General features: G+C 41.9%; 1 protein-coding gene across 1 annotated transcript in view; it reads right to left on the reverse strand.

Annotated features, from left to right (window-relative positions):
* The window catches only part of Uvrag (UV radiation resistance associated), a 257601-nt gene that overhangs the window by 113111 nt on the left and 130856 nt on the right, over positions 1-13634 (reverse strand). Inside the window, exon 8 of the mRNA XM_032893006.1 lies at positions 8195-8321. Within this exon, the coding sequence (XP_032748897.1) occupies positions 8195-8321 (127 nt within the window). The remainder of the gene's footprint in view (positions 1-8194; positions 8322-13634) is intronic.

Here is a 13634-nt window from a genome sequence, read left to right on the forward strand (position 1 = left end):
GGAAGTGAATCGAGCTGCTGCTGCTGACTTGAGAACTGAGCTGCTGGGTTGGGGATTTAGCTCAGTGGTAGAGCGTTTGCCTAGCAAGCGCAAGGCCCTGGGTTCGGTCCCCAGCTCCGGGGGGGGAAAAAAAAAAAAAGAGAACTGAGCTGCTGATTTCCTGACAACACAGATGGGACTTGCTCCAAAGAACAATTTCTAAACAGGTCCACTCCCCCGGATCCTTTCTTTCCCACTACCTCTGGTGGGTGGTGGGCTAGAAGGGAGGTTAAAGCGTTTTAAGAACCATCATTCTAAGTAGTCTAGGCAGGCCAGCCAGTCGCAGCTTCTAGAAGACAAATATCACCACCCACCCAGCAAAGTCTTAACTTCTCTGAGCTTCCTTTATTCATACAGAATAAAGATGGCATCACTTTTTGCACTCTGTGCACAACCCCATGGAGGTCCGAGAGGGTGAACACAACCACGTAGCTGGCTTGAAATGTTACTTAAAAATAAGCACAAGGAGGCGCCTGCCTACCAATTCTACCTTAGTCTCTAATTTGCTTTCACTCCTGGAGAAGACCAGTCCCTATAGTTCCTAAGCCTTTCCCAACTCTAATAAGTAGAACAGTGACCCCACCTCACAGGATCAGAATAACACCCAACAGGATATTATAGAATTCTGGCCTTCAAATGTGTAAACAAACTGTCCATGCTGTAATTTTCTTAGCTTTGTCTTATTCACCAAATATAGAAATACTTCCAAGTCTATTCTGAACTCCTTTCCATTCAACCCCACTGCGGTAGTTGGCCCCAGAGATTCATGTGTGTCAATGCTTGGCCATAGACGTGGCACTATTAGGAGATGTGGCCTCGTTGTAGGAAGTGTATTAGCATGAGGTGGGCTCCAAGGTCTCCTATGCTTACGTTATGCCCAGTGTGGCTCACAATCTCCTTCTGCTGTCTGTGGATCAAGCTGTAGAACTCTTAGCTCCTCTCTAGCACCAGGACTGCCTGCACACTGCCATGTTTCCTGCCATGATGATAGTGGACTGAACCCCTGAAAGTATAAGCTAGCCCTGGTTAAATTTCCTTTAAGAGAGTTGCCATGGTTGTGGTGTCTCTTCACAACAAATGGGAACCCTAAGACACCCACTTCACACATTACAGTGCTCCAGGTCTGGGGTTTCTTTTTAATTCTATATGCCAAGCCTCTCTCCCTTTAAGTACACACTTTCAGTTTTGCCTATCTTCTTAGGTTCAAGACTGAGCTCCTTAAGGCAAACTTTCCCCAGCCATCTTTGTAAACAGTAGCCTCCCATACTTAGCTTCTGCTGTGATGGCTTGTACTAGCACCAGTAGTTAATGACAACAATTACCTGCTTTATTCCTAAAAAGAAATTTTAATTTTATTTATGTGTCTGTGTGGTACCTGTGGATACCAGAAGAGGGTATCAGAAGCTAGAATTACAGGCAGTTGTGAGCCACCTGACACATGGGTGCTGGGAATGATCTCTGGCCCTCTACAAAGGCAGTGAGTGTTCTTAACTGGTGAGTCATCTCTCTAGCCATTTGTTAAGTTTCTTATTTATTATCTTGCTCAACATATAACCACCCAAAGCTGGATATCTTAATCTTTTTATTGGCTCGTTCTACATCACCCTGCTTCTCTAGTGCTTGCTGCTCAAGGATTGGACAATGTAGGCTATGTCTCAGCCAATGTTAAAAGTCCTCAGGTTCTTCTCTGTTCCTCTTTGCTTTAACCCAACAAGTTATCACAGTGGAATACTACCCAAATATGCCTTCAATCTATGTACTCTCTGCTCCTTTAACGTCCCCAGTGTGCTTAGATTTTAATCAAGCACTGCTTATTTACTGATATAACTTCTTCCCTGGCAACTCTCTACCTTCAACAAGGCTGGCAAAAAAATCTGTTCTAAAGCATATATCTAGCCTGCACTCTGTATTGATATTATCAATACGAGCCTGTCTCTTCTTTGAGAAATTTGTGTGCCATTTTAGCATATCTGCTAACTTTCTGAGTAAAAGCTCCTTGGCAGCTCTGGCCTCTTAGATGGGCAGTGATGCAAAAAGAAAGTCATCTGTAGTTGAAAGCATGGTTCCCCCTCCTCCCCCACCACTGCTAGCAGCTCCCTAGTGTACTCTCAAGCCTCTCTAGACACCGGTTCCTCGCAACAGCAGTTCTCACCATCTCCTGCTAACTCTGACATATTCTTACAGACTCGGGGTAAGTGGCATCTCCTTTACCTGGCATCTGGGTAAAGGGTAATGGACTTTCCAGAGGCATACCTTAGATGTTCCTCTAACACCCTTAACTAGCTCTGCCTTACAGCCATTACACTTGTGAATGGCTATAAGGTCCTGTGGTGTCCAGTTCTTCCTAAGTTTCCCACAACGACTTAGTAATGGAATAAGTGCATGTGCATGCATGAGTACAAGAGCGCGCATGCACGCGCGCACACACACACACACACACACACACACACACACACACACCCACATGCCATATGCTTGTCTTGTATCCTGTATATGCCTCATGATCTTTTTTCCTTCAAGACTAAACTATCCAATTGCAAATGTGCTTTTGCTAAGCAACAACTCTTGAATTTGTGGAGAAGTCAATGGAAAAACTAATAAACCAAAATATAATTCTGTCAGGTGTTTTATTTCTTTGTATCTGTGGCTTCCACTTGAAAAGGAGACTGGGATGACACTTCACCTTCTTACAATCCATATAAGACATTACCAGAATAAATCATCATAAGAAAACTTAATAATCTTGAAAGTAAGAACTTAACTTTGCATAGGACCTATACTGTGCTCACTCTCCATGCAAAAGCTGCCTGGCTTCTACTGCTCATGCAAGCTGCATACAATACCAACAGCCTACAGTAAGAAGATGTTAATTCAGGAATTAGAAGCTAGCAAGATGGCTCCATTGGAAAAAGCACTGGCTGCACAACTCCCAAGACCTGAGCTTAATTAAAGAAAATCACAAAATAAATCTGAATAAGGAAGCAGGCACTTGCAATCCAATCACTCCCACAGTGAGGTGGGAGGGGAGACACAGAGCTGCCCAGAAGCTTACTGGGCAGAATGGCCTGGAGGACAAAGTGCAGCAAAGACCAGAGAGACTTGCACAGTAGCTAACAAGAGAACTGACTCCTGAAAGTTGTCGCCTGACCTTCACACGTGCACATGTCACACATGAATATGCAAACACAATAATAGTACATTAGGAAAAAATTAAAAAGAAAAATGTTACATTAATCCCTGGGGGTAGGGGGCTGCAAAATTCCATTTTGAAGACACACATTAATAAGTATAAAGGAAACCTGTCTAGCAGGTTCTGTAACATGGCAATAAAATGTTAAAAACACAGCCTAAGGATGGATAAAACTCTGTGGTAAAGCGCTTGCCATAGCACACACAAGGCGCTGGACTCAATCCCCAACACCACAAGAAAAAAAGTCAAAATACCTAAGATTAGGTTTTCAGTTCCACCATTATTTCAGATAAATACACTGGGTAAAATTGTAAGAAGTCGTTTTTTATGAGAAGCACTGTGTTCAGAAGTGCAGCTTCAGGCGGATGCCTGTGAAGTTTGCACACTACGAGCAGAAGCACTCGCTCCCACATACTGCAGCCCGTCTGTTATCTGAAGTGCAGGCCAGAGCCAGAGTAAATTTTCCACTACACAGAAGATAAAAAGAACAAATTACAGACATAGGTAACACTAGTTCTCTAATCTCTCAGAAAATGATAAGAAACTATTATAATTAATGAGAATTGCATATAAAACATGCTTGGTTTTACTTCTGCTTACACAAACAACTAAGGGAACCAAGTGGGGCAGGAGGACAGCTGGTTGGAGAAGTCGAGATGCACGGGGTCGGACAGCTTTTGTTGGGGCAGGTCGGTGGGATGTCTTTTCTCCAAGGAGGTATACCACAGGATTAAATTGTAACAAAGATTCAGAAACAAAACAAAAACAACAAAAACAGATCTCCATCCCTCCTGCCAATCCTACACTTTGGAAAGAACAGAACCTCACAGCCTGAGGGTATTCTAAAAGCAACCCTAAAACAAAGAAAATGGAAGACCTCCACTCCAGGTCTCCCGTGAACTAAAGTGCTACCAAACATTAGTACTCTTTGGGGAATAGTCATTTCTCTTGTCCTGCAATAAAAAGAAAAATAGGGAAAAGTTCCCTCGCTATCGGTCCACAGCCCAGGGTTCATTATCAGTTTACACTGCTTGCATGTCAGATGTACACTACAGACAACAGCAACGTCAGCTTATTTAGTGGAAACCAGATACGCCTTAAATTCAGAAACACTTGTACATGAATTAGGGTCTACCATGAGGAACTTAGGAAGTGCCTCAGAGCCTGAGTCTTTTGAAAAAACACAGGAGGCCCACTGTTGTAGAAGCTTCCGTGTGTGTGTGTGTGTGTGTGTGTGTGTGTGTGTGTGTGTGTGTGATTTGAATGGAGTTATAATGGGGGAGACAATGCCCCAACTAGACTAAACACGTCTAGTACTAGGAGTGCGTTATATCTTGTTGATAGAGAAGAAAGGTAAAAAGTTATAAATAACACCCACTGCAAACCCTGTGGCCTACCAGCAAGCTATACTGGTGCCACTACAGCACACTGCTGTGGGAGTAACCAGTATCTTTGTGATTGGATTTAAGACCGCTCCAGTGAGACGGAACCCGTACCTGACATTGCTAATGTGGCAAGAACCTGAGCTAGATAGGTCATGGGCCTATGAGAAAACCTACTACTATTATTCTGGTAAAGCTCCACAGCAACTAAATGACTCCTATGACAACATGCTGCTGTGCCCGCAGACCAGTGCCTCACTCAGCCCACATCCGAGAGGCCGGCTCTCGCAGCAGATGAGAATTAACACAAGGACCTACAATAGACAATGTGCGAGAATGAGAGACTCTGGAACACTCACTCATACATGGGATATCTTCATTAAATCCAAGCCTCAGGGATCCATAAAATTAATATCTATCAACATCTACTCATAAAAGATCCAGAATTTACTGATCACATTTCCTTAGGAACAGGTTCCATACGACTTTCTGAACCAAGTTTCCAGCAGATTGATTCTGATAGTATGTTCCATCTTGAAAGGACGCACAGGCCGAGGTAGGACAAGATGCCCTGCAAACAAGAGAAGCAGGCACTGCCAAGGTTCCTAGGCTTGAGACCCTAACGGGGAGACTGCTTTTGTTTGTTTGTTTTTGTTTTTATTAAACATCAGAAGTTAAACTACTAATATCTTCCCAGAATAAATATATACACATTAATAAACATCAATTCTGAAAGGATCCACTCATGGCCCAGTTGAAAGCTGCTGCAGATAAGCAGAGAACCTGCCCTTGAAGCACAGGGAGGGAAAACTATGGGTGGGGCTGATCAGGCCGGGGGAGTTAGTGTCACTTGGTGAGCCAGCAGCAGAAAAAGAAACTCTTGTCTCTTTCATCTTGCAATGCATTTTATCTTCAAAAATTGGCAGATATAACAGGCACCCAGCTCTTCAAATTGTTCACAGAAATGAATCCCTATGGCTCTGCTCCACATGCAATGCTACTGAAAGACTAAGAGAGGGCAGAAGTAATCAGAAGAGTCAGCAGCAAGTTCAAGGCCAAATATCAGACATTCCCGACACTGTCTCCTCCACAGACTCAGATTTGTGGGTAAGTTTTGTCTGTCTACCAAGTATGACGATGGTGAACAAGGGTATCAAGACTTATTAATAAATAAGCCTGGTTATCTATACCCAGCTACACTCTCTTCCCACTGTCTAGTGCTTCACTGTATTTACCACAGGATCAACATGAGATCCTAACTTTCTAATGCTTCTGCTCAGCCAAAACTGTTTTGCATTATAAACTGCATTGTTCACTGTACATACAGAGTTTTCTGCTCTTATAGAAACACTATGAAAACCGAAGACTTTCTACTACCATTCGTTTGTGGGTATGTATCAAATTAGCATATCTATTAATGTTTTCCTAGCAGTATTTCTTGGGCTTTTAAGTATTAAATTAATGAATCTCTTAAAAGTGAGCTGTTAAAAATCATTCTATTATTGTATATGTATGGGTATTTTGCCTGCATGCATGTCTGTGTGTAACATGTGTGCCTTTACCATGGAGGTCAGAAGCAGGTGTGGATCCCCGGAACTGAATGATGGATGGTTGTAAACCACTATGCAGGCGCTGAGACTCAAACTCAGGTCTTCTGCGAGAGCAGCCAGAGCTCTTAACCACTAAGCCATCTCTACAGCCAAAATTTTTCTTTTGAACATAATAAAAAAATCAGTATCACTATAAAAGAAAAAGGCCAACAGTATATTTATATACCGTCATCAAGTAGAACATGGTAAACAGAACTGTAATAGTCTCATAAAGCATCAGAAAACAGGAAGGAATAAACTCAGCTAAGCGAGACCCAGCTCTACAGTCCCCACAGTGTTCTGTAAAGACCCAATGGCACGCGGGGTTTCCTGGGGTGGGAGACAGAACCTCAGGATTCTATTTCCCATAACTATCCTGACAGATCTATTCAATCAAGTCCCACTAAACTACTAGCAAGGCTTTCTGTTTTGTCTAAAAATTCATACAAAAATGCAAAAAGAACGAGAATAACCAAGATGATTTGGAAGAAAAACAATTAAACTGAAGAATTTCAACAGACATCAAAACAAAGTCTGACACAAGGAAAACAGAAACTGAAAAGTAGATTGATGGCCAGGAGCAGAGGGTCCTCCACAGGCCTGAGCAAGGCCCTGGCAGCAGACACATATGAAAGTGCAGCTGCCGTGCTCGGCCCCTGAAAAACAGATGCCACTTGTAACTCATGGGACGCACAACCCTCTCTTCGGATGAACCGGTGATATAAATGTGCAAAGTAAAACAGTAAATATCTCTGAAGAACACACAGAACAGCACCTTTAAGGTCTTCAAACAGGCAATGTTTCCTAAACCTGGCTCCAAAACCTCAAGCGTAAACTAGAAGAATGAAAGCAGCAGCCCACAGGAGGGGCAGACCATGTGCCTAATGCGCATGTCAAAGTCCCCACATCCGTAAACAACAGCGAACTCCAGAAACTGCAGCACACAGATTTAATAAATAAGTAAAAGCCCCCACTGACGCTTGATAACAGGTTGACTCTGAGTGCACAGGACGATGCTGGTCAGCATGGAACCTGAACTACAGGGCACACTGCACACACCACACGAAGACGAAGAAGTGCAGCACACAGGGTCTGGGCACAGGCGGAGGCCAGGCAGGTGGAAGATGTTCTGGAAATCCTTGAAACAGCATCCATTACAGCTGAAGAAGGTACACACTCTACAATCCTGCAGTTCTACTGCTAGGTTTCTAGCAAACTGAAATGCACAGCAATCTCCATTAGAAAGCATGTACTAGATCATGCATGGAAGGACTATTGTAATAGCTTCAAACTGGAGATTAGTAACATTGAAAGCACCTAAATACATATTTGCACAATAGAATTCTTTTTGGCTTTAAGAATCAATTATAATTAAAGGAAGGTAAGACTGACTCTAACAAACATGTTGAAAAAGCTAGCAAAATGTGTACACATGACTTCTGTACAATGCATCATTAGGCAAAATCAAACTCTGGTCTCATGATTGAAGGTATCTTGTTAGTGTGGTTGGAATCATGGCGACTGGTGGGGAGCACCAGAAGGTGCCACGGGGTCGTAAGTCTTTAGTATGGAAATTCTTCTCACATGTGTGTTCACTTTGTGAAAAATAGAGTTTTATATATATACAAAGACTTGTATTACTATGCATACTATAAACATCAAGATATTTCAAAAATACCTTAAAAATTTAAAACAAAACAAAAATCCAATACAATCAAGCTGGGTGTGGTGGTGCTCATCTTTAATCCCAGCCTTCAGGAAGCAGAGGCAGGCGGACCTCTGAGTTTGAGGCTAGCCTAGTCTACTGAGTGAGTTCCAAGACTACAAAAGGGCTACACAAAGAAACCCTGTCTCAAAACAAACAAACAAAACCATCACACACACACACACACACACACACACACACACACACACACACACACACACACACAACCAAACAAAATACACCACTAGCATATGTCTATGGAGAGAGGCTGTCTGGCTGCACTACTCACCTTTGTCTTGTAGAGCCATTTGTTGCTTATGCAGGAAGGCCACCTCCCGTCCCAGAGCTTTCTTCTGTCTTTCCAGTTCATTTCGAAGCACCAAAATTTTTAATCGCAGACATTCACTTTCTTTTTTCTAAAAAATAAAATCATAGGTAAATTTATGAATATAAAGTCATAGATACAATTGCACATCTACCAAGTTTCAAACCAACAAAGGCATCTGATAATATCAGTAAATATATACCTATGATAACTGTATACAATAAAGACATACCACAAAACACACTACCTATTTATGATAATAAAGACCACAAGTTTCAGAAACGAAAGTGAAAACATGCTTAGCTGGCACCTAACATCATACTTAATGGTAAGAAGCTAGCATACTGCCCTAGATTCAAGAACAAGACGAGAAGTTGCCTTTATGGTTTTCACTTGCCATACATGGATCAGAAGTTCTTAACATGGCAATAAGACACAAAAAGAAATGGAAGGCTATGTGGACAGGGAAGGAGGACTAGCAAGACATTTACGGGTGATGGAACAACTGATACAGAAGAGCCTAAAGAAACACAAACCAACCTACAGCACTGTAAGCAATTACAGCAAAGACTGGCATTTGGCTCTCCAGTTCCCATACAGTATCAGGTAGGCTGCCTTGTTCAGAAGGCAAAGATGGGGAGCAGAAATGGGGATCCCCTGGGCAAGCTGGCTAGTTAGACTAGCATATAGGTGCAATGAAGAGACTATTGATGCCACCCTTGGGCCTCTGATGTATGTGAATATTCACACATACATGTGAGGTGTGAGCCCACATATGTGAATCACATACAAATATGTATGTATAGCACACACACAAGCAAAAGGGGGTAAATTCCTTTCTATCAAATATCTTCTCTGAACGTGCCTCTATTTACAAATCAGAGACACTATGAGCACACGCTCGCTATAAGGAAATATCTCTGTTGGTCTCTATCACATGGTATCAGTAATATGTTTTTTTATGATTTTCTATGGTATAAATATTTATCAAAGTGTAATTTGGCTATACCTGATGACTTTTTGTCCTTTCTAAAAGTATCATATAACTAATTAAAATTATAACACAAAATATATTTATAAAATAAACTAAAAATTAACAAAATATGGAAGGAGCTTGGGGAAATTTCACAAAGGAAGAAGTCAGTCCTTGATTGGTGTTTAGACAATAATAAGAAAACCCAGGGATTGAGTGAGGCGCATCATGGCACAGCCCTTTTAAAGCATGGGGAGAGGAAACGATCCTGGGCGACTGTGTTGAAAGCACCCGGCAGCAGCCATCTCTCACCCAGAAACAATGGTCCAAGAGTCCACGACAGATACAGCCAAGGAATCAGCACAAAGCCTTGTTTCCTACCATCATTACATTAAGCTGGACAATCTAGGAAATATGCCCTTAAAAAGAATGCTCCTACATAGAATTTTTGAACAATGTAAACATTTATGAGGAATTTATGACATAGTTTTGGCTGATTTCAACTAAGGTATTTATTTTGTTTTGTCAAAACATTGTAAAAACAGAAGAGTCAATGAGGTTCTAAAATGTGGAAGTGACCAACTATTCATCAACAAACGGATGGAAAAGCAAAATGCAGTGCATACTATAATAGAAAGGAGGAACCCTGGGAAATGAATAAGCTACAAACAGCCCCTCTATGTCTAATGTGAGGGACTTAGAATAGTCAAAACTGAGCACATGCCCCTCATAGATAAGGTCTTGGGTTCAATACCCAGCGGGTGTGGGGAGGATGAGGAGTGAGGATGCATGCGGATCTGGACAGAATGGCGGCTGGGCCTGGGAGTGAAGGGGAGGGGGAGTCAGTACTTAACATCGATGACATTTCAGCTTTCCAAAATAAAAAGAGCTTTGGTCACAGATGCTAAAGGTGGTTGTACATTATGAATGTACTTAATTGTACTGGTTGGTTCTGTGTGCCAACGTGACACAAGTTAGTTATCTGACAGGAAGGACCCTAAGTTGAGAAAATGCCTCCACAAGACCCAGCTATAAACCATTTTCTCAATTAGTGATCACTGGGGAAGGGCACAGCCCCATTGCAGATAGTGCCAACTCTGGCTGGTGGCCCTGTGATCTCTAAGAAGCATGCTGAGAATGCCACGGGAAGCAAGCCAGTAAGCAGCACCCTCCATGGCCTCTGCATCAGCTCCTGCCTCCAGGTTCCTGCCCTGCTTGGGTTCCTGTCCTGATTTCCTTTGGTGATGAACAGCAATGTAGCAGTGTAAGCCCAATAAACCTTTTTTCTCCCCAACTTGTGTTTGGTCATGGCGTTTCACCATAGCAATACAAACCCTACCTAAGACACCAATGAACTATACATCTATAAAGATTCCTGACACAGGCTGGTAAGTTGGCCCAGTGAGTGAGCGTCTTGCTGCTAGGCCTCACGGCCGTGTTTGATCCAGGAACTCACTTGGCAGGAGAGACTGACTCCACAAACTTGTCCAGCCCCCACGTAAACACCACGGCACAGGTCCCTCCACACGCGAATCCGTGAGTATTTTGTAATCATTAAGATTAGAAATGTTACATTACATGCTTTATAATTTAAGAAATTGAGGGAAAGGTCAATAAGGTGGCTTAATTAAAAAATAAATAAATAAAAAGGAGCCAAGCCACCAAGCCAAACCCAGTAGGGTTTTCTTTAGTGTGAATAGAAACCTTTGGGTCTTTAACATCACTGAAGGCAAAAAACAAAACAAAACTACAAAAATAAGGTTTTTCAGAAAGATATAGGTATTCAAATGCTTTAACTTTTTTTTTTTTCATAAAACATACAAATATTTTGGGCAGAGAGCATTATTCAGAAAACACAGCCTGGCTCATGGGGTAACTTGAAACTTCCAGGGTATGTTTTCTGGGAATGTTTTCTCATTTCAAAGCACAAAACTCACGAGTCTATCTAAATACAAAGCTGACACAGGAAGGCATGAGCACAGCATGTTTGTGTTATGGTCCATTCGCTTGAACCAGGGTTGTTGGCTCCCGTTTTTGAGGAGTAAGCAAACCCTGCCATTGGCATGGCTCTGTTTCCTTGCTCACACTTCAAAGGCGAGCTGATCAAAGATCTTAACATAAGTATCTTCTATGGGCTGCTGCGCTCTAGTTCTCTCTTCATTCCAAGTACAGTTAATGTCACACATCTGCCCCGATATATCTATCACTTTTAATTAGATTTTATACAACACTCAGAAATCACAGACATGCATGTCTGCAAGCACACATTTCTATTTATGCGTCTTTTAAAAAACCATGGGTAATGTTAAACACTCATTTTACAATGACAGATTGATCTATAAATAATACATCCTATAAGTAATATAAGCAAACAAGTATTTTCTCATAGATCACATTGGAGCTTAAAACCCTCAGACACAAGTTCCTAAAAAATGGCCCTGGGATAATCAAAGTTTCAAACATGTATAATCGCATTGAGCAGCTGGGCCCCTGTTGTGGTCTTGGCCCTCTGTCTATGAAGCACATGAGAGTCTGCTTGGGTACTGCAGGGATTTACTGCCAAACAGGATGAGTGCTGCTGGAGGCCTAGCAGAAATTGTTATATGCATTTGTGTGTCCGCCTGTGAGTGCATGTGAGTATGCATGCACCGTGTGTGTGTGTGTGTTCTGTGCCTGTGTGTGTATGCATGTGTGTGTTCTGTGCGTGTGTGTGTGTGTGTGTGTGTGTGTGTGTGTGTGTGTTCTGTGTGTGTGTGTGCAGCAGAGTGCTTGTGTGGAAGTCAGAAGGTAATTCTGGAGTCGGTTCTCTCCTTCCAGCACATGGGTTGAGGGGTCAACCTCAGCTTGTCAGGTTTGCTGACAGATGCCTTTACCCAGTGAGCCATCTCACTGGACTTTTATTAAGCAAGAATGCAGTTTGACAAGGTTACAGTCACAAAAACAAAACAGAACTCCTCTTTAAAAGAAATAGACTTCTCATAAAAATCTTTTGTTTGAACATTATAGATTTGTTATTAGCACTTTAAAATTAGTCAGAAAATAACTTTTAAAATTTCTCAGATTTGAGCCAGGTGGTGGTGGCATACTCCTTTGATCCCAGCACTTGGGAGGCAGAGGCAGGTGGATCTCTAAGTTTGAAGCCAGTCTAGTGTACAGACTGAGTTCCAGGACAGCCAGGGCTACACAGAGAAAGCCCATCTCAAAAAACAGAAACAAAAAAATTCTCAGACTTGACTTCTAACATAATAAATACTAATAGTGTACGTAAGTTCTTAGAGATTGTCACTACTTTTACCATATTAAAGGGTTCTAAGACCAAGACATTTGAGGAATTAGTGATTTAGAGCATATTTTATCTTATCTGTGGTCATTACCCACAACTGGAAGTAACTAACAATCTGGAAAAAGTCTCAGAGCTGTGGAAGTTACCAAATTACTTCCAAATGTCATTTATAGGTGGTTTTCCTTCCTTCTACACGTAGCTAGTCACTAAGAAAGAGAAAATACTTCCTTAGAAAACATTTAATCCAACTAATTTTACTGACTCAGTAGTACTATTAGGCCTGGAACCCAGGTGTAGGTAGAATATGTAGGTGAAAGTTTATATATCTTTATATACAATACAAAAAGGTTGGCTTCTAAATAAGAATAAACACCTACCACACTGATCTTCTAATCAATACATGAAGACACTAGTATAGTTTCTGCAGAGTGATCAATGGTATGCCGTTTAAAGAACTAGTATAGTTTCTGCAGGGTGATCAATGGTATGCCGTTTAAAGGACTAGTATAGTTTCTGCAGGGTGATCAATGGTATGCCGTTTAAAGGACTAGTATAGTTTCTGCAGGGTGATCAATGGTATGCCGTTTAAAGGACTAGTATAGTTTCTGCAGGGTGATCAATGGTATGCCGTTTAAAGGACTAGTATAGTTTCTGCAGGGTGATCAATGGTATGCCGTTTAAAGAACTAGTATAGTTTCTGCAGGGTGATCAATGGTATGCCGTTTAAAGAACTAGTATAGTTTCTGCAGGGTGATCAATGGTATGCCGTTTAAAGGACTAGTATAGTTTCTGCAGGGTGATCAATGGTATGCCGTTTAAAGGACTAGTATAGTTTCTGCAGGGTGATCAATGGTATGCCGTTTAAATGAGAAGCCGAGGTTTGACAGAAGCACACACAGGCAATTTTCTCTCCTTATCCTATGACTATGCCTGTGGAACCAGAACTGATAAACAAATTCTGTTCAAACTCATGAACCCTGGAGCTGCCTGCACACATCCATGCAGAGCTGCCAGTGCTTACCAGTGAAGCTGGCATTGGTGCCTGGAGCACAGACGTTTAACCAGGTGGACTGCTTGCTAAGATACAAATGCTTTTCAGAGCAAATCCTCAAAGTCTACAAATTACATTCAGACTGTCCAGGGTGCCG

Source organism: Rattus rattus, chromosome 2, assembly GCF_011064425.1.
Source record: "Rattus rattus isolate New Zealand chromosome 2, Rrattus_CSIRO_v1, whole genome shotgun sequence".
Classification (NCBI taxonomy): domain Eukaryota; kingdom Metazoa; phylum Chordata; class Mammalia; order Rodentia; family Muridae; genus Rattus; species Rattus rattus.